Raw genomic sequence first — 20,771 nt, 5'->3', positions numbered from 1 at the left:
CATTAAATTCCTGAGAAGTGAATGTTGGTAGGTGTCTTAATTTAAATGCTTTCCGGTACTGACTTTGGATGACACAAAAGAAAGGGGTAACTTCTTTGGAAGGTCAAACAGAGAGAGATCTTGGTCTATGTTAGACAAGGAAACTTGTACTTACATAAATAAAAACTGGGGCAAAAGAGGCCAGAAAAAATAATTGCTTTTTTTTTTTCCTTGCTTCAATTTAGCTCATCCAAAACGTGTCAATAAAAATCAAAAATTATGTCAAGACTGCCAGTTTTATTTCATTAATGTCAGTAAGTTACTCGCTAAGCATTTCCATGGTGAACTCTACTTAGTATTTATTTTAATACTGTGCAACTTGATACAACCCAAACCAGAAATAAATACATAGATATCTGTGTTTTATTATTTTAAATGTGTAGTATCCTGAATTTGTGATATGAAATAATTTATTTAAAATGTAGAATTTAAATAAACCATTTTCTTGAAGCTTGAAATGAATCATGAAAATAAATATAGTATTTATTGGTATAACTTCCTAGTTCAAATGTACTAAAAGGATTAACTAGTTCCTGTCTACTTTACTGTTTAATTACTAAATAACTGGCATTATAAACTGGCATAATATTCACAAATATGTATTACATCATTGCAGGTTGGATGTGAGCTTGCCAAGTTTTAGAGTTAGTTGGTGTGTTTATTTTAGTCAACTGTTTAGATGTGATAAGCATACATAATTAACTTGGAGTAACTTCCTTAAGCAACAGATTTTATGTTTTTAATGTCTTTTGGAGAGCGTGTTTCGGTTTTTCAGCAAATTTATAAAGATTTTGGAGATGTAGTTGTTCAAATACTCCATTGAGGGCACACTTGTTTATTCATCTTGTGACACTGTCCAGCTGTGGTTCATGAACTCATGTGCACAGACTCTTAGGTGGATAAGCATTATCACTATTAATTTTGGGGAGCTGAGAAAGGACTTTTTGGGTAGTTCCAAACGTTCAGTATGTGTCATGTTCTGCAGATGTAACACTTGTGTTAAGGACAAAGTGCTACATCAGTGGCAATTCCTGTGTAAGAACTGGCAGATTTTATCTTCAGTGGAGATGAACTGGCTGACGTAGAAAGTCACGTGCAGTGGAGTTTCTGTCAGCTAAATATGAATTAGCTAAATTAATGTAACCTTAGGATGTGTTAGTAGATCATAGCCTTAGATGCATCTAAGGTATTTCTAAGCTTTTAAAAATAAGTGAATTAAAAATGACAAATATAATTGTCCTGGATAGCACACCTGAAATACTTCTTGTGACTTAAATTGCTTAAGAAATCCTACGTATTTTGTGTAGTTTGCACTTATTGTAAAATTAATTAGTTGCTAGTTAAGAAAAGTTTTAATTCTAGGTCTGTTGATAGGATTCAAAACAAACCACATGAATTTGAGAACAAAATAATTGCATAGGAAATAAAGTGTTACCCTTTTATTTTGTTAGTGTTCAGCCTCCGTTTTACTGCAGGATGGGCTGGGGAGGTGTACCAGAACCTGATAAGTGTCTGAATTCTGTGTTGAATCAGCTCTGTTGTCTCAACATTGCTGGAAACAGGGTGGTTCATTGACATCATTAGGGATTAAGGCTGGGCTGTTAATCCTCACAGTGCTGCATGCTCTGGGCACTGTTGTACACAGCAGTGAGCTATCTGAATTGTCACCTGAGGCAATGTCTCTGCCAGGTGATGCACCATCTCCTTTGGGCAGAAAATCCTGCTTTTCTGTCTTGTTGTTATTATTACTACTGTGTCCTGTCTGATCTTGAGCTTTGTGTTATATAAAATGGCTTGTCAACCCAACTGTTGATGGGAAAATATTCAAAGGTGTTAAAAAGAAGGATGCAAAATCCCAGTCAGTATATGTTGACCATCAGGCAGTACTGCAGAGGTACATAATGCTGCTAAGAGGAGATGGGCCCACTGCTTGCCTGAGAAGCCCTTAGTCTCTGCCCGCTGCTGGGATGGAAGAAACATTTGTACTCCACAGCACAGTAAAGCTTTAAACTGTTTTTGTGTTTAATGCTGGCTGGTGTGACTCTGAGTAGCCACTCTTTTGTTAACTTCAGCAGTACATAGGTGTAAGCAACTCTTTCATCCCAATTCATAGGCCTCTGACTAGAAACTCTCACTTGTGGGGAAAAATATCCAAGCTCAAAGACTGAAGTCTACCAGATGTAATTAGTACTTCCAGTCTACCATTGCGATTTATTAGAGGGCCTGCCTGCCTATAAACGAATGCTACAGTATTTGTTCACATCCAAGTTATGTTCTACGGAACAGTATTGTAGATAAACGCTAGGGAGTTTTGTTTGTTTACATATCTTACATCTAAACACGGAAATTATGAAAGCTGAAAATTCATCCTTCATGAGTGGGCATGGGGCAGGGGAGTGTCCTTCTGAAATGTACTGGTTTTGATTAAGAACACTTTTTTTTTGTTTGCTTTCTGTCCATTAGATTTTGCTAAGCCTGTCCCTGCTGAGATGCCAGATAAAACTCCTGGTGGTACAGAACCTGTTCCCAGGAATGAAGGTGAGTAGTTTCCTTTCCTTCAGAAATCTTTCATTTTCATGAAGTGTCATGATATTCGTGAAGTATTAAGTCAAAAAGTGAACTTCCCTTTATGTCCTTAACCTTAAGGAAGAGCTGAACTGACTTTGTGTGTGCATGTTCATCTAAGTAGCAGTAACTATCTGAACTGGGGAGAACCAGTGGGCTGCTAGGATTTCACGCTTGGAGAATAAGTTTTGTCCCATTTAGATAGGGAGATCTTGTGGAATGGGGTCAGATTTTTGTGTGGGGTACTTTAGTCTCATAGAACCAAAGCTGGCATTTATAATGGGGGATGACTGATACAAAGAGGAAGCAAAAATGTGTGACTTCCATTAAAATTAGTGGAGTACTGAAATGTTCAAGTCTTTTTGAGAATAAGACTCCGTCCAACCCCCCATCCATTAACTTTAAATTGCCACATATGAATATTTGGTACTTGATTTTAAGGATTATTTTTTTAAATCTAAAAACAGTTAGGTTCCTGCATATTTGAGTCCTTCAGAAACACTGCTGAATTGTGTTTTACTAAAATACTGTATAAAAGAAATTATTTGCTATTTCATGTCAAGGTTGTGGGGTGTTTCTGACAGTCTAGTGACAAAACTTGTGTAACTCTTCCATACACTTGCTTTCTATATCATGCCTGTCCTCCTATAAGTACTGTATTTATTATATGTGCTTTATTTTTGAATAAAACTTGCAGCTCAGACTGTGTCATACAGCATTCTCTCTGCTGTGTTATAAGGCTTTCTGTCTAAACCTTAAGACACCCATCTCAAAGTTTAGTTTTTAAAAAGTATTTTAGTTGTATTTAAATCTTACTGTTGACATTTGAAAGGCATCTCAAACATGCTGAAAAAATAACTTCAAAAAAGTGCATCAATAACAGGCGAGAAAGAAATTTCCTTCCTTGTAAAGGGTATTAAGCTACGTGTAATTGCAAAAGTCTTTTCTATTAATTTATTTTTAAAGATTAATATATGCTACTATGAGAACTCTCAATACCAGATGAGAAACAGTCCAGCTAGGCTTCCAAAGGATTGAGTGCTCTTTCTGATACACATTTTGTGTGCTCACCTTCTAAATAAATCTAATGCTAAAATGCTGTAATTAAGTCCAGTTAAAAGCAAGGTCTCCACTTGTGCTATGAATTAAGACGTGGAACAATTGTCATGTACCTTGCGGGTTACTTCCCTAAAAGTAGATTATGTGATCACATCTTTAGCTCTCATAGGTACTAATGAAATCTAAATGAGTTATAATTATCTACTCTGGTAATAAATACCATGCATCGATTCTTTTTTCTGGCTGTGGGGTGGTGGCAGATAATGCTGTGGTTCAGTCCTTCAGCCTCTAAGAGGAGTTCTGGTAAATTTAGTGAGGGATGATGTAAAACCTGATCAAACTGGGGGAAAATGTCTCTCTGTGAACGGTAACTTTATTTCCTCTTGGTGCATTTTAATTTACCACATAAGCGACTTCCAGTAAGTGAGTCGTAAGGTGTGCTTTGGCTTTACGTCAGGAGTTAAAGTGGGTAGGACTTGTGATAGCATGGAGTTGTAGATGGCCTTGGGACCAGGGGTCTGGGGGAAGGAAGGGGAGGGAACGGAAAGAATCCTGCAGCGTTGTTAATGGTGGGGTCATTGACAGTCACCTCGGCCATCAAGCACAGGCTGATTCTTCTCCTTATGCTGGCAATCAGAGATTGACCCCTGTTAAGAGGGATGGGTGAGGACTGAGAACTACCGTGTTGCGTCAGTGAGACACTGAAAAGACAACTGTCTTTAAGGTTGCTGGGAACATCCCAGGTACCAGCTGCCAAATATTTTCCTGCGAACTCCAGCCCCAAATTACAACGTTGAAGCTGAACAAGGGATCGTTCATGTCTAGGCATAGGAGAGAGAGGCAGGAAGCTGGTTTTCATTTCATTTTTGGAAGACACTCATGAAGCCTTCAGTGTGTCTTTTGTTTCTGTAAATGTGGTTTCATTTCACCAGAAGTGTCCTTAGGTAAATAAATAAATACAATTCCAGAAACATCTTTGCAATTAAGCAAATCTAGAAACTGCCCTGAGGAACTTGTTCAGTACCTTGTCAATTACAGGTTATTTGCATCTTGGAAAATGTGTGATGGGATGTAAAAATGAGGTCAGTCTTGCAAAATACATAGAAAGCCTTCAGGTGGCCACGGACTTTCATGTACTTGAAAAATAACCCGTTTCAGCAGTGTTATTTCCTCTACTTCCGAAGCTCATCATGTGCCCAGTGGGTTTGGAATTCGGGGAGAAAGGGACGTATGTTGCAAGAGGTTTCTCTCTTTTTTTTTTTTTTTTTCTTCCCCCTCATTGACCAAGTTCTCACACTAGAGGTTCATGTATGTGCTGTTCATATCAAGAACAGATTAAGACTAAAAAAGGCTTCTGCTTTTCCAGGGAGATGATTTTTCTACATTTATGCAACCCTCTCCTGGTAGATGCTGTATTTCAGAGCTTTAACTATAAAATCTTTATGAAAATAAAGGCCTGAAACATTGTGTTATGTATATGTCTCAAGAAATAAACATAGTATCATTGCACCCTGAAGACATAATATGCGTTCTGCATGTAACACACTGATACTTATGTTTATGCAGACTTGTATAAAGAAGTTTGCTATAACAACTGGAAGCTCAAACAATACAGATTACAATGATAAAATCTAGGAAATTTTCAGGAAACATGCGATTTTTCAAAATCTTTCAGTTTCCCCAAAACAGGGGCACTTCCTTTACTTGGCTGGAGGTGGCACAGGATGAACAAAGATTTAAAAAACAAAACAAAACAAAAAAAACACGCTAGGGTCTGAACATGAAGGACTGGTTGTGCCTGGGATAGAGTTAATTTTCTTCATAGTAGCTGGTATAGTACTATGTTCTGGATTTCTGGAGAAGACAGTGCTGACAACACCCCGATGTTTCAGCTGTTGCAGAGCAGTGCTCACACAGAGCCCAGGACTTGTACGCTCCTCACGCTGCCCTGCTAGTGAGGAGGTTGGGGGTGCACAAGGAGCTGGGGGGGTGGGACACAGAGCGGGCCCAAATGGACCAAAGGGATGTCCTGTATCATGTTAAGTCATGCTCAGCACTAAAACTGGAGGGGGAAGTTTGATAGGGCGATTGTCTGGGAATTAGCTGGGCATTGGTAGACTGGTGGTGAGCAATTGTTTTGTGTATCACTCTTTTTTCTCCTTGTTTCCTTTTTCTATTTTCTTACTAACCTGTCCTTTTCTCAACTTAGGAGTTTTCTTATTTTTTTTCTCTCCTGATTCTCTTCCTCCACCCTGCTGGGGGGAGGATGGGGACAGCGAGTGAGTAGCTGTGTGGGGCTTCACTGCCTACCAAGCCTAACACACAAGGCTTGAGCAAAGGCATTTTGATTATTCCGGTAAGACTAGCTTCAGTTAGCGTACAGTGGTTGCTGAGGAGCTGAACTTATAAAGCACAGGTAATCAAAGTGTTGCTGTAGAGAGGTAGGTGTGTCATACTCCTCGAACTGTTCTGTGTGAACTTCTGCAACTGTGCGACATTGACTTGCTGTGCAACTGACACATGGATACAAATCCTTGCCCTCTTTCCCATGGTACTTCCTCTTACAGCTATGTCCTTTGTGCTTTGCTGGTGTATGTTTTCAAGGTTTTTTGGTGTTTACTAGCTTCTGACGTCTGTTGAATCAAGCAGACAAATAATGCAGTGTCTTGCAAGTTATCAAGGAAAGTTAAATTTGGAAAGCTTTCCGACACCAAAATTAACCAGAGTTTTTTTATTTTTTTTTTAAATTGAATCCTAAGTTGCATGTTTTGATGGAATTCATACAAGATTCTTGTGACTTGAAATCTCCCATATACCAGAAGAGAGATCAAAAATGATCATCTGGATCATTAAGAAACTGTGCATGACTATATGAGGCTGTGTAACTGTTTGTGTTTATTGTATGTATAAGTGAATGTATATGCATATACATACATAGAAGTGTGTGTGTACACTTTAAACGTTTTAAAATATTCTTTAGCACACGCAATGCTTAGTGAAACAAATTATGGGCTAATCTGGATGCTTTGTTTTTAGTCACTTCTGAAATTAATGTTTTCCTCTTAACAAAAGGAAATAATGAATAAAAATGGATCTTAGAAACCTCATGTGATGTCTTGATTTTCACATTATACTCAAGACAAAAACATGCTACTAATGTCTTCTAATGATACTAAATCAATGCTGGTGCAAGTTAAAATTTCTACACTATAAGAGGTTTTACTGTTTTGTTTTCATAAATACTTTTACAGAATGTTATGATAATGTTTGCTCAAAAGAATCACCAGACATATGCCAGTAGCTGCTCTAGCATTGACTTGTAAGATAAACTTCCATAGTCTTTGATCACATGCATCTCTATATTTACTTAGCATTTATACAGTTTGCTGATAAACGGGAACGTTTCACTGGTCCAGAGTATGACAGTCAGAAATAAGAAGTGAGTGTTTAATTATTCAAGTTTAAAATATCACTGCTACTTATGTGCATAAACATTTATATAAACTTCATTAATTTTTTCCAGACATCTTATCGCTGCTTGTTTTTTTTCAGAGAAATGTTCATGCTACCAGTGGTCTTCAAAAAAGGTGTATTTGTTGTTACAAACGTCTGACAATTAGCCTTTCACATTTATAAGGGTCAAGTTGGGTTGACCAAAGTGTTGGCAAGATAACTGATTATCTGGAAATTTAAAAAAAAAAAGTCGGTGTTGCTTTAACCTAGCAGTACACCTCCCTGACCCTCACCCACTGACCCACTGCTCTGGTTAAACCATGAGCAGACAGGAGCAGACAATTGAGAAATGAGTTTCCTGTACTTAAGTTTCTGTGACTTAGTCCTTGACTTGAGGGTCCCCAGTGAGCGGGCAGATTATTTGCTTTACTGCTGCCTTTTCTGTCAAACCCTTTTGAGTCAACACTTACATTTATAAATTTCACTGGTTGCTTTGTGCTCTAGGGAGAAGAAGAAAAAAAAAAGTAAAAAACCCCACAACACCACCTTGAAGTTCTACTGTTGCAAAGATGTAGGGGTGTGTACATCACACAGGAGGAATATTTTTTCAAGAAGCTTGTGTGGCTCTCAAGGAGTGGTAGACAAACAAATTAAAACAAGAAACCCCACCATGATCCGCATATAACTTTCTTAACTGTTTTCCTACGGCAAAGCTATTATATTCTATTTACAATGGATGCATTTAGAACAATGTACTATGTCAATACCAGGAAGTGGATTGAGGGTATTTCTGTTTTAGCTTGCAAAGGAATTAGCATTTGTTCTGCTCATGTTTGCTGAAAAGTCACTCTTAAACTTGTGGTATAGTTAACACTTGGCAATTAGACTGTGACAGGAGTACCTCACCCCTTGTGTAAATTCCTCTTCTCACACTGGAGAGAGGCTGCTGTCATTCACAGCCACTGCTCGTAATGGTATTTGGAGCTGGGTAATTGGTCATCTGCAAAAATTAAGGGGAATGATTGTAGATATTTTATCATGAATTATCTTAGAGAATTAAAAACAGTGATTTTGATCGTGTTTTGTTTGTTTTTGGTAGCATAAGAAAATACTTCTGATACTGAATGGCTTTTATAACAATGAAGTGCTTTATCCTGTGGACTTCTGAGAGAGATATATATATTATTATTTTTTTTTGGGTCATGATACCTTTGACCAGCTCTTTGTAACATGATGTTTACCTTGGTAGCTATTTGGAAGGCTCTTACACTCAAAGTTTTTGAGGTATCTCTCAAATGCCTCCTGAGCAGTAGTTAGAAAGTTATACAGATGCGGGAACCTTTATTAGGTTTCTCCAGTCAGCTTGTCTGGTTGCTTTTCTGTGCCTTAAAAAGCAGAAATCTTTGAAGAGAAAGATGTGAGGAAGTTAACCTACCCCAAACACTTCTTCCTTCCCCTTGCCCACCCTACCTCCATTCATTAAGCAAGTTCCACAGATTCCTCCATCTGGATCCTCCCTTACTTTTTTTGTGCTTCTTGCTAGCATCCTGAAGGAAACTAATGCTACACCAGTGCTTTGTAAACAGGCACTAACAAACGTCAGTGGACAACAAGTTGGTATCATTGCAAACTTTCTGATAGTATCAGCAGTGTTTTTCCTTGCATTGCCTACCTGATGACAATAGCAGGAGCCTAACAGTTGTTACTGTTATTCATGGTAAGTCTTGTTTAGTTTTATAATTTCTCTGACATATGTTTGTATGTTATTTCTGCTGTAATATGTAGCATGTTGCACTGGAAAAACATGCAAGTACAGCCATGTAAATCTGTAGACTGCCCAATGAATCTTCAAATCCACTTCAAATGCAGTGAAGAGAATAGCCTAATTTCTGTCTCCAAAGTTTGCCAAGACTGATTCCTGCATTGCAGGAATCCCAGGGTAAGGACACTTAGCAAGGAAGTGCTATAGTTAGGGAGAAATTTGCCACTGCACTTTATTATTAATATACCCCTTTTCAAGAAATAAAATAAATGGAAAAATGAAGCATCTTTCATAAAGCTTTTTTTTTTTTTTGATTCTAAGTGTGTGTGAAGTCACAGATAACTGTGGTAGTAGTGCAGTGTAGGTTTAATGGTGTATCACTGGGCTGAGATGGGAGCAAACGCATCAGTGTGCTGGTAGATGGTGACTGTAAAATTCACCTACCTGCTCCTGTTCCCTGGAACAAGTTTGCTTTTATTCCTTGCTCCTTTCTGTTTCCTGCAGTTTATTGTTGCCTAACTGAAGGGGAGAGATGTCCTGAATAAACAGCGTTTACTGTGAGTCTTAAAGAAATCAACTGTGCTGTTATGTGCACGAGAACTTGTGGCCATCAGATGACTTCAGATGCGTGATATTCAACACAAAAGGTCATGACTGTTTATGCAGAAGGTGGAAGATTTTGTGGACTTCCCTGACAAAGGACAATGTGAACGTAAAAATTCACATGGGTTGAAGGGGAGACCAGAGAAATTTCTGGAAAAGAGTTCCAAATAGAAAAGCTGCTGCAAACCAAGGAAATCCCTTGAGCTGAAAATGGTTGGAAGCTAGAAGAATGCTGGGATGAAATATAGTACATGCTTGCTATGTTCTTACTGTCCTCAGCAATATGATCTTCCTGTACTGAGTTATTTTTCCTTACTTACTATTCATAGTCTCATTTTGTATCAGCTTTTAACCCCCAGAAAGTCATACCCTGAAGGAGGACACAGTGTCTGTATAAAAGCAGTATCTGAAATCTTTAACCCTAGTGCTTATAAAAGGAGGTGGTGAAGCCAAAGCAGGTTTGAAATCTTATTTAAAATGGGAGAAAAGACAAGGAGAAGGGCAATGAAATTGGATATTGAGTTTCAGATTCCTCACTGTTGGCTTCTGTCTGCATACTAAGAGAGGCTGGAACATATTTTTTTTGAAATACTAGTTGTTGTAATGCATGATGACTGTTGTCATAACTCTTTTGAAAAATTTGGGCTAGCTCTAGTGCACTGGGCTTGAGTATTAGTTACAGCCAAAACAAAAACTAGTGCTCTGCTGTACTTGCACTGCAGTTACTTTGCTGCAACCAGACTGTTTGCAGCTTTGTGCTCTACAGCACGGCTCAAATTCTCTGGTTGTGTTATGATGCGTTACACCACAATATTGAATCAATTTACTTTTTTTTTTGAAATCACTTTGACTATCTAAGTCACTGGGCTGTGCTGGGTCCTACTTTTTTTCTCAGCTGCCAACAGGATGTTATCTGGATGTGCCCTTCAAGCTTCCTCAGGTCAGTGGAGTGGAGAGGGGAGTGGGCAGCAGTGGCTGTTGCTGCCTTGATCTCAGGCAGTGAAGGGTGGTGACAGGCAGACTGTACTGGACGCTGTGAAATGTTTGAGTACAGTAAAATCTGCTCTTCTCCAGACTGGTGTTTAAATCACAGATCACAAAAGTTTGCTATTAACTGGTACAATGACTTGTTCTTCAGATGCCCAGCAGTTCCCCTGGTGCTCTGGCTGGTTGGTGCCTAGTCAGAAATTGCTGCTCCAGCCATCTGCTGGTTATGTCCCTTTAATCAGTGCAGCAGGATATTGTGGCCTGAACTGTTTAACCTTGAGCTTTGGAAAATAGTATGCTTTTTTTTTTTCTTTCTTTCTTAGAATGTATTGATGATCCCATTTTTAAATAATTACTTTTGCTTTTCTGACTCAGTGGTAATTCATTCTTCATTCTGAAGCAGTTAGGAAGTGTAGCACTTGAGTTTGGTGCACTTTTTGCTTTTGTATGAAAAGTTATAAAGACCATATCATCACTTATAAACACTGTGCACATATTAAATAACCAACTATGTGTAATACAAAATAGTGAGTGCAGCTTCCATGGAACAATCTAATGCGATGTCATGAGGAAAATCAGGTTGTTTCTTTAAAGCTCTTTTGAATGCTAATGGTGTAACTTATTTCTAAATTGGTGTATCAAGATGAGAAAAATCTGAAACAATCCGAACATTTCTAAAGGAGCAAAGGTGCCTTGTTAGAGCAAAGAAACGAGGTGTACTAATTTTCTGTGCAGTTTAGTGTAAGTATTCCTCTCAGATGCTATTTAAAACAGGTTGGAGATTACCTGGTTCTCGCAACGTTTTTTTTAAAAAAAAAAGTGTTTACATTTAAGCTGTGATCTGTGACTTGACCATTAGCCTGAATTATAGCTGAGGTTTCATATCCAGAGTAAAATATTGCCAATGAAGTTTTTAACTCTGATTCTCAACTTTATCATGTTTACATCATAAACAACCATCCCCAAATTGCACCACAAACGGAGCCAAAGGTAAACCACGTGAATGCCATAAAGCATCTCAGCATCTAGCTTTCTGATTAGAACAAAATCTTTTTTTCCTGTTGCATTTCTCTAAATTGTTTACTTGCAGCACAGCGCAGCAGCGATGGGGCTGGAGCGGTTGGCATGACTGAGCAAGGTGGGACGCATCCAGGGTGCTGTCGCCTCCCCAGCTCCTGCGCTAGCAATATGTTCCTCCTTGTTCTGCCCACCTGCATTTTCCCAGAAACAGATGAACCCATCTGTTTAGCTTGTTGTTTGTCATACCTGATGGCTTTTCATCCTTTCTAGTTGAATGTTGGGGCTGCTGAGTTTTAAAGAGTGGATTCTTTGAAAGACTCCTCTCTCAGCTCTTTGTTTTCCTGCAGTTCATGCACTTCACAGCCCCTAGAGAAGCCATTGCAGGTTTAAATTCTCTTCTCATCTTCAAGAAGAGTTGGACAGCCATTATTGATCTCAGAGAAGACCCAGGATAGAGGATACACTGTGATAACTCTGTGATCCTGTAATCATGTGTGAGCATGACCTGGAGTGAAAATGTAGAAGTCCTATTCTGTAATTACAGATGTTAGGTGTATACTTTGCATCTGGTCTTTCTAGGTCAGGCATGATAGCCATTGCTTCTCTTGGGATCTCTTTATGGGAAGACTTTGTAACCAAACAGAACAGTCACTTTTTGTTAAAGTGGTTACTGTGTATTAAATTACTGTTCAGCAGTACTTAGGGCATCCTAAAGTGATGCAGTTATCATGGAAGTTGTTATCCTAGGAAATCATGATATAAATTAGTTTCCCTTGCCATTCTCTTTCTGGGCTTGGGCGGGTTTTTTGTGTTTGTGTGTTTTTTTTTTTAAAGACTGTTATGTGATAGTCATATGATTACAGGGTTTGTAGTGTTCTCCAGACTGTTGTGTGGAAACACGAACAACAGAAAGATCTTCAAACTTCTGCCAACTGCACAGGGTTAAGATACAGAAAATGAGCGAAAGTAGCAGTTCAAGTTAATCTTTCTGTCAGTGTTAATATTTGATTTTACTTACAGTAATAGGATGTAAAATACATTTAAGTACTTTAAAGTCAGTTGTTTCTTAAAATAAAATCAGTTTTCATACCCCCAAATTGCTTTTCCCTTTTTGAGATTTCCTCCATATTTTATCTTGCTGCTTTATTCAAGTGGCATGCTAAAATTTGTTTTCAGATTCATTGATTTCCCCCTTGTCAGCCATTTTTCTTCCAAAACAACTTTAAAGGACATTGAAGGATAAGAGGGAAAAATTGATTGCTTACGGCCAGTTAGAGTGAACTGCAACTCTTAAGATAAATTAGATTGTGAAGGTTACATTCTTTCGTCTTGAGGTGACTGCAGCCTTAAAACCAAGAGATCCGAAGTGGTAAAAATAAAGATCAGAGGACTCTGCCCTTTCAGCTACAGAGACAGCACAGGTACCTCCTAATTATTTACTGCTTTACTCTGAAGAACTTTGACAAGTACTATGTAGTTAGCAAATTAATGACTGCTAATATTAATTAATATTAATTATCACTTAAGTGTTGTATTTTTTTTTCCTAGATCTTTTAGTCACCTAACTATATGTCTGGCAGTAATTTCGGGCTATGCCAGTAACAATGGAAGTGGGCTGAGAGGCCTTGATATATCATAAATGTAGAGAGATTAATAGAGAGAAAATCTTAGCTGTTAGGTTTTGCTTTTTTAATTGGCTCCCTATAGTTTAATTTAGCTTAAAAAGGGGGAAATTGCTGCCTGCTGACAGACAAGAAGGGAACTAGCTTTGAAGTTTTATGAGCAATAAAAAATTAATAGAAACTTTTTGCATGTTTGAGTGATACGTCAAACGATTGAAGTCAACTTCTTGAAGAGTCAGCAAACTGGCGGCCTGGTTACAGCACTACTGAAATACTTTCTGACCGCAGAAGGCGAAGATGGGGAAAGGTGGGAGATTTGGTCCTGTTGTATTATTTCCAGGTCCATTAACAGTCCAGATGAAAGAGTGAACACGTAGGAGGCTTTTAGTCTTTAAATTAAAACCACATTATGTTCTGGTAGCTGATTTGGTCAGAACATGCTGTAAAAACTGATTGTGTAGTTCAAGACGTGAAAAATTAGCGAATCCTTTGAAAATAGCAAATGTTCTTAGTTGTGGCTTTTGTGGAACAGTGCTTAGTATAAATGCCATTACACACATCTTGGCAATGGTCCCCACAATACGTATTTTATAGAATAATTTAAAATGGACACAACTTCCAGGTGCAATGCACAATTTGCTTTTCATATGCATAGAATGCACTCTACTCAAGTGATGGAAGGACTAAGAAATAATTAAATGTGTAAGAGCCTGAATATAACCTCTAGCCTAGCAAGTCTGAGTCTCGTGGTTCACCAGAAAAGACAAGCAGTCCAAGTTATTTGGGTTCTGTTATGTCTAGTTTCTGTCAAGATAGTTAGGAACCACATGCTTCCTCTCAAGTCTGTGTTTGTAGGATGGGTTGGTTATCAGTTTCTGTAGTTGTAGTTTTCACTGCATAAAAATTTTGTGTTGATGGTTAAGTCTTATGAGAGGGTCTGTCTTTCACAATAAAAAGCAATATTTTAAGAATCGTGTAAAGAATGAGGCTAATCATTAGGGAATTTTGCCTAATGTCTGGCCAGGAGATGGTTCTGTCTAGTCATGTCAAAAGCAGGCCAGCATTTCTAAAGCTGGGATGTCCTGTCTTGAATGTTTTTCAAAATTAAATATATAGTTCACAGGCAGCAGGAAATCCTTGAGGAAGATAGGACTCTGCTGTGACTCTCACAGAAAGAGAATGGCTGCATTTCAAGGTTTGTCCCTGTTGAGGATCCCTACCCAGTGAGATAGTCTTGGTTAAGATTAGATCCCAGCCCTAGGAGCTGTGTAGTCATTCCAAAGGAAAAATAAGAGGGCCTGCTTAGGGCCATAAGTGTAATTATGCATAAATATGTTTTTTTCTCTCAGATTTTTTTCCCCCACATTTGAATGCTAGCAATATAAGTTCATTTTATTTAAAAGTTGTCTGAAGCTTTTGGAAGTCATAGGCTTTCTACTTCCAAAGAAGTGGCAGCATTAATTATAGGTGCTGGTCTGCTCTTATGGCAGCTGGCTTTCAAATAGGAATTTGAAGGTGTCTAAGAATTGCCCCCTCCTCAACCTGACTATACAGGTATTTTGTCAGCTGCTAAAGCAAAAGTATTTTAAAGGCAAAGTATTTTAAAGACCCATTCAGCTCACAGCTGTTAGCCAGAATATCACCCCAAAAGACAGAAAATTTTCTTGAGTTTGAAGTCCATCATAAACTAGTTGCTTACATCTCTACTCAGAAATAATTATGAAGAATATTCTAATTTTATTATAAAACCATGTTGTTTTTTTTTTTTAAATGCAGTTTAGTCCTGCTGTTTGTCATCCCCTCTCATTTCCAGCTCTCAGAATTAAAAACCAGCAGCCCTATCTTTTCATACACCTGGACCCATTTATTTGGACTCCTGTGTTAACAGAGCACTGTCCTACCAGCCCACAAAGAGGTTGGTTCTTGCTATTTAAGGAGCCATAGGTGAGTTCAAGGAGCTATATGGCTGAGTTGCATTGGAGGATTGAGGTTTTAGGTTGCATCTTGAAATGATATACAAATGAGATGTATGAATATAAGTATTTGGCTAGTTGTACATTTCTTGATAACGTGCATTTAATGAGGTACTCAGAATTATTTTAAGTATTTTAAGTAAAGTGCTGAAGGAGAACAGTGCCTGCATTTCATATGGCCAGGTCTAACGCAGTAGAGAACTTGAGTTACTGTGTTACAGTCCTTTTAACTTTTGCTGCAAGATTGCAAGCTTCATGACTACAGCTAGCATAGCAAGGACTGATAGCTTTTGAAAAGGTCTTAGGTTTATGCCTGACTTTTTCTAGTAATAAAGTTTGTTTACTGCACAAGCTTGCTAGTTTGGAAGTGTATTGAGAATAATGATTTTTGGCCTCCTCCCAAAGCTAAAGTTGCTCACGATTATATGAAAAGTTTTATTTGATGTGGAGAAACAGCAACTGGAACTCACAATGCATCCTTCATGGTGCAGCGTGTTTCTGGGGAAAATGCTCTGTACACCAGTTTCAGAAACTTATATGTTAAGTCTGGCTTTCTGACTGAGAACGAGTATTTCTAAATACAGTGGTGCCTCTACAATCTTTTACCATCAGCTGGACTTCCAAAATATAAGGACAGCCCATGCATTTATCACAGACAGCAACTTGCTTATCTCTTCAGGCCTAGCTAGAATCTGCATTATTAATACAACAGCTCCAGTCCATTTTGTCACCTTTCAGGCAGACAATGTGCAGCTGTGTCTGATACTTACTGTCACATATACACATAATCATGCATGCACAATGGGATATGACCTTGTTTTTCTGTTTAAATGGAGGACAATTATATTTCCATACCTAAAAGAGATGAACAAGTCTCCTATAAGAAAAGTATGTTATTTTAAAGCTTGCTATTTTTTTTGTGTGTCTTTCTTACTGTCTTGGATTTTTTAATTATTTTTTTTTTTTGCAGTGGTTTTATGAGAGAATTGTAACAGAAATATCATTATGGTCATAACGCTTTGAGGGAGGTTCTGTTTCATGAGGGAGGCTCTGCTTCATGAGGGAGAGGTGTATTCATGTGCAGAAACATGGATACATTTCAGATCGTGACTTCAGATTTAGAGCACAAAGCAATGCCAACAGCACAAGCTTGTTCACGTGTCTTCTGCCACACCACCTTCTTCTTGCCGAGGACAGCAGCTGTGCAAATCTAACACAGCTTTGGCCTCAGCTGAGGCTGTGTAGTGAGGGGTCTGGAAGAGTGAGCCAAAATGACCAAAATCACCACACATTTCTAAGTGTGTGTTGTGTGCTCCTTTTTACGAACAGACTTAAGATGAGGTCGAGACTTCATTTAGAGAGCAGGTAAATTCTTCATGTCTACTGTCCTCCTGATTTGTCTTTTCTTCTTTTTTCCCCACAAGCCCTGATGGGGAGCCCTGACTCAGCTATTTTGCATTTTCTGTGTTTGAGAAAATACTTTTTAAATGAAAAGTTGATTTATTTATTTTTTTTAACTTTGTATTTTTCTCTTCTCTTCCACTTTGGAGATGTCAAGCCTGTATTTAAGTTTTTAAAGTTTTGATGAGAATAAAACTTGGTGTACAAGCTTTTAAAAGTTTATGAATTTAAAAGCCATGGCGTTATTGCTGTGACTGAAGTCATTTTGATACCAAAACTGAAGCAGGCTTGCACTTATCTATGGTGGGAAAATGTCACTGTATTGTTGTTGCTTCTAAATACAGACAAATAATGTCCTTTTATAAAATTGTCAGAGTTTATAGGTGTATTTACTTTACAGCTACTTTTATAAGTTACCCACACCCTTCTCTGAATGTGAATAAAGGAACTGGAAAGGACACACTGATAATGTCATACCAGGAAATCTTTAATGTAAAATACAGAGAACATGGACAGGGTGGGGGGCAAGGAAAAAGCTTGAAGGGGTAAAAAAGCATACTGAAGGTAATATGTAGAAGGAAAAAAATGTTACCTTTGCTTCTGTGCCTTATTTACTTTTTTCTTTTAAGTTTGAGGATAAATGATACAACATGGGTTGCCTTTGACATAAGTCAATAAACACATTTCTAAGCTCTGATACACAGGGTGTTCTGATATACAGGTGGTTCCATGTTTGAGCCTATGTAATTCTTCTAGAAATGAATGTGAATTGAAAACCAGAAGAGGGAAACAAATGAACAAACATGTCTTGCAGAGCTGAAAGTACTGCTGTTGACCAAGGCTAGACCCTGCCTAATCTTTTTCTGCTGTCATAGATTCTGGCAAGTTTCCTCAAGTCTGGATGTATTTTGCAGACTTTGTGTGTTACTAAGTAATGATATATCAAAATCCAAGTTCAAACATTTCAGCCTATAATTGTTTTTACAATCTGTAGAGAAGCACAACAAATTGATATTTCAGTTTATATATTGCATATTGTTCTTCTTACAATATGTTCTGTATATGGAAGTAGCTTTTCCACTTAAATGTCAAATTCTGCTACTGTGTATTTCAGGTGGAACATTTTTTAACAGGTAAATGCTATTTCTACTCAACCATGTATAGTAACATTGTTAATTTATTATCAGAATATTGTCACCTTCTAACTTTTTTTTTAATCAACAATATCTTGTAAAGTCTAGGTTCAAAGCGTTTAATCTAACTTTCACGTGTAATGCCCCTGCAGAAGGGGACATCCTCATCTTAACCGAGTTTATAAAGAACTGCAAAATCATTACGTATGAGGCATTTTATATTTGCAGGGGATTATATGAATACTTTTGATACCTTTTTCTTATATAAAGTGAAAACTTAAAATGTTAAGTAAACCTAAGCTCTTTCTATATGGTTTTGATTGTAAATGTTAATTGATTTTTCTTCAAAGCCCAGTGTTAGATTTTTGGTGTCCACAGCAGTGATTCTTTTTGTCAATAAAAGTAACACATCCTGGATTTGATGCATGGGCAGAAAGGTGTTTTTTTTCTTTTTTTTTTTTAATTTTAGTTTTTGGTTTAGAATGAGTTCTGTTTTAGCTCAGGAAGATACGTGGACTTTCTGATGGGAACAGTAAATACCAAATCTCTGTCTATTGGAAAGATCACTGGAAGTTTCTAAAGACTGCAAGGACTGCAGTAGTTGTTCAAGCCCATTTTCTGCGTAATGTGTCCTTGGGAGATGAAAATGTGAATTGCAAAGGTTTTTTTCTACTATATCATACTTTAGAAGGAGATGTAGTTTTTAAAGCACAAACTTATGCTGGAGAATCAGGCATGATAAAGACAATTTACCCCTACTTATATCACCAATTCAGTCATTTTTCTAGACTGAACATGTCAGTGTATTTAGATTCCAACAGTAAGCTTTGAAGAGAAGGTTGTCACCTTCAGACAGGCACTTATGGACTGTGTAAGTCGAACAGATCAAGATCCTTTTGTCTCTTGGTATAACGTAGGCTTTCTGACAGTAAATCATTCTCATGCCTTATTTTGCACTCTTCACAATTTTTCAGTGTTCTTTTTGAAATGTAAGTGCTAGGACTTGACTGTATTTGAATCCTTCCCCTCTGATTTCTCTTGAGGTAATCATCATTTCCGTACTGTCACTTGATTAAGATGTTTAGGATTACTTGTAAATAAGGGAAAACTGGTCTTGTAACAATTTGGAATTAAACAGCACAAGCAGAAACTTGACGGGGTTAAATACTGCCATGTTCCTAAAATAACTTGAAAGGTTATAGAAGAAAGCTACTGTCTCATTAGTAGATTACACACTGTTAGACTTAGGCACCCAAGTAAAACAAAAGTTGACTTTATTTATTTCCCACAAGAAATCCACTTGGAACAGCCTATTCTGTACTCCTAGTTGGTGCAGATGTTAGGAATTCCTTTCTGCTGACATGGAAGAATGGCTAATCCAGGTCAGTCAGTACCTTGTAATTAATGCACTTCTTTTTTTTTTCATCTTAGGTAAGAAAAAGGGAGCAATCACTCATTTAAAGCTCTGAGCTGGTCTGAAGTGATTTTGAAGGTTTTGAATGGAGTTCAGGTTGCAGGGTAAATAAAACTGCACAAAACTACTAAATAACAGAAGCCTCTATTACATAAAATGTTTAAATGCAGATTTTTTGAGGGGAGTTGGGGGGGAGGAGGGACTTTTTTCACTCTTTCTTTATCTCTTTTTGTTTTTCCTCTCTGCACTTCACAGGCAAATGAGATCTTATATTAAATAGCCATCTTTCAGGGTGTTTGAAGGGGTTAAGGGAAAGCAAGATATATAAAAGCTACTTTGAGCTCAGTTTGTTACCTTGAACTTCGGATGCTGTTGATATAGCAGACATCTATGATCACAGGTATTTTAGCAGATTTATAATCTGAACTATGAATGGCCGGATAGGAAATGATCCTGTAATTAGGGGAAACAGTGCTGAACCTGATGACTTAATGTCTCTTTAAATCACAAAGTTGTAGCTGTTAGTCTTTAACTATCCTGAGGTCTTTTCTCAGTACCTTGGCAGAGTACTTTAAAACCCTGATAATCAGATTGGCCGAGCATTAGAAAGGAGAGCAGGTTTCAGTGTTTCTGGTTTCCTTTCTACTTCGCCTCACCAAAGAAGTGCCTCATGGCTGAGAAGCATTGCTTCAGTAGAGCAGGAGGACAATATACTGATGTCTCTGCTTTAAATAGATATCTGCCTGCCTTTCTACATATATGTTGTGTTGAAAATATCAATAACCACGCAATGGAGGAGTTTTAGGTGTTTCTGTATGAATGTCAATGAATCTAAACACCAATCAAAGCTTGATAAAGAGGTCAGATCTTTAAACTGGGGGGGGGGGGGGGGGGGGGGGGTATTCCAAAGAAAATAATTCTAGCTTACTTACTAAACAGATGGGAAAGGTCTTCAGTTCTTATGTGTGAGCCCAGAACTTTTTTTTTTATTAGTATGAAAACATTATGAAGCTCATTCAAAAGTGAAATGGGTTTATCTGAGTGGAAACTTTGAAAGCCAGGCTCATAAGTCATCAGTGAAGGAATTCCTAAAAGTCATACAAGAGAACTTATTTTCAAAAGCGGTCAAAACAAACAAACAAAAACCCTACCACTTTCATAAAGTTATACAGTTGTATAGATTTAATGTGTATGTACAAATGAGTAGTTTGAAGAAGCAGAAATACTAAGTGTGTTTTTGCATAGTATGTCTGTTAATCTTCCTCATTAAATTATGATATATTAAAATAATGGCTCATAAATTTGTTTATGGACTCAGTCCTAATTATGAGTTACATTGCCAAAAGTTTCCTTTTTCTTCATTCAGATTCTCCAAGTAGGCTATTCTTACTAAATATTTGTGATATTTAAACCCTTTACATCTTTTCACCTGCTCCCCTCTATTGCATGTTCCCACCCCCCCCCCACTAAAATGTAGTCAATTCATTGTAAATGATAGAGGCATCTCTACATCTTGCTTTTCTGCAAGGATCTGACACTTTCTTTTGTGATTTCAGGTTGCATACCAAATCGTAATTTAAAACCACCAAGATTTCTCTGTATTAATACTGGATACTGAAAGCAGTATACTGTTAAATAGTCTGGTGCACCAAATGTAGGGGTATTTGAAATGCCACTTGAAATAAAGCTGGTGAATCACTGTATATTTACCACTATGTTTAGTTCTGCAGCTAGAATTGA

At 37.6% G+C, this 20,771-nt stretch overlaps 1 protein-coding gene across 5 annotated transcripts in view; it reads left to right on the top strand.

Moving 5' to 3' along the window:
• The window catches only part of PLEKHG1 (pleckstrin homology and RhoGEF domain containing G1), a 143,175-nt gene that overhangs the window by 35,747 nt on the left and 86,657 nt on the right, over positions 1-20,771 (top strand). For all 5 annotated transcript variants that reach the window (XM_040550568.1, XM_040550567.1, XM_040550566.1 and 2 more), the window contains one exon: positions 2,503-2,577. In XM_040550568.1, the coding sequence (XP_040406502.1) occupies positions 2,529-2,577 (49 nt within the window). In that variant the 5' untranslated portion in view covers positions 2,503-2,528. The remainder of the gene's footprint in view (positions 1-2,502; positions 2,578-20,771) is intronic.

This window comes from Cygnus olor, chromosome 3, assembly GCF_009769625.2.
Source record: "Cygnus olor isolate bCygOlo1 chromosome 3, bCygOlo1.pri.v2, whole genome shotgun sequence".
Classification (NCBI taxonomy): Eukaryota; Metazoa; Chordata; class Aves; order Anseriformes; family Anatidae; genus Cygnus; species Cygnus olor.
Note: the sequence above shows the minus strand (reverse complement) of the source record. Positions and strands in the feature narration are given on the sequence as shown.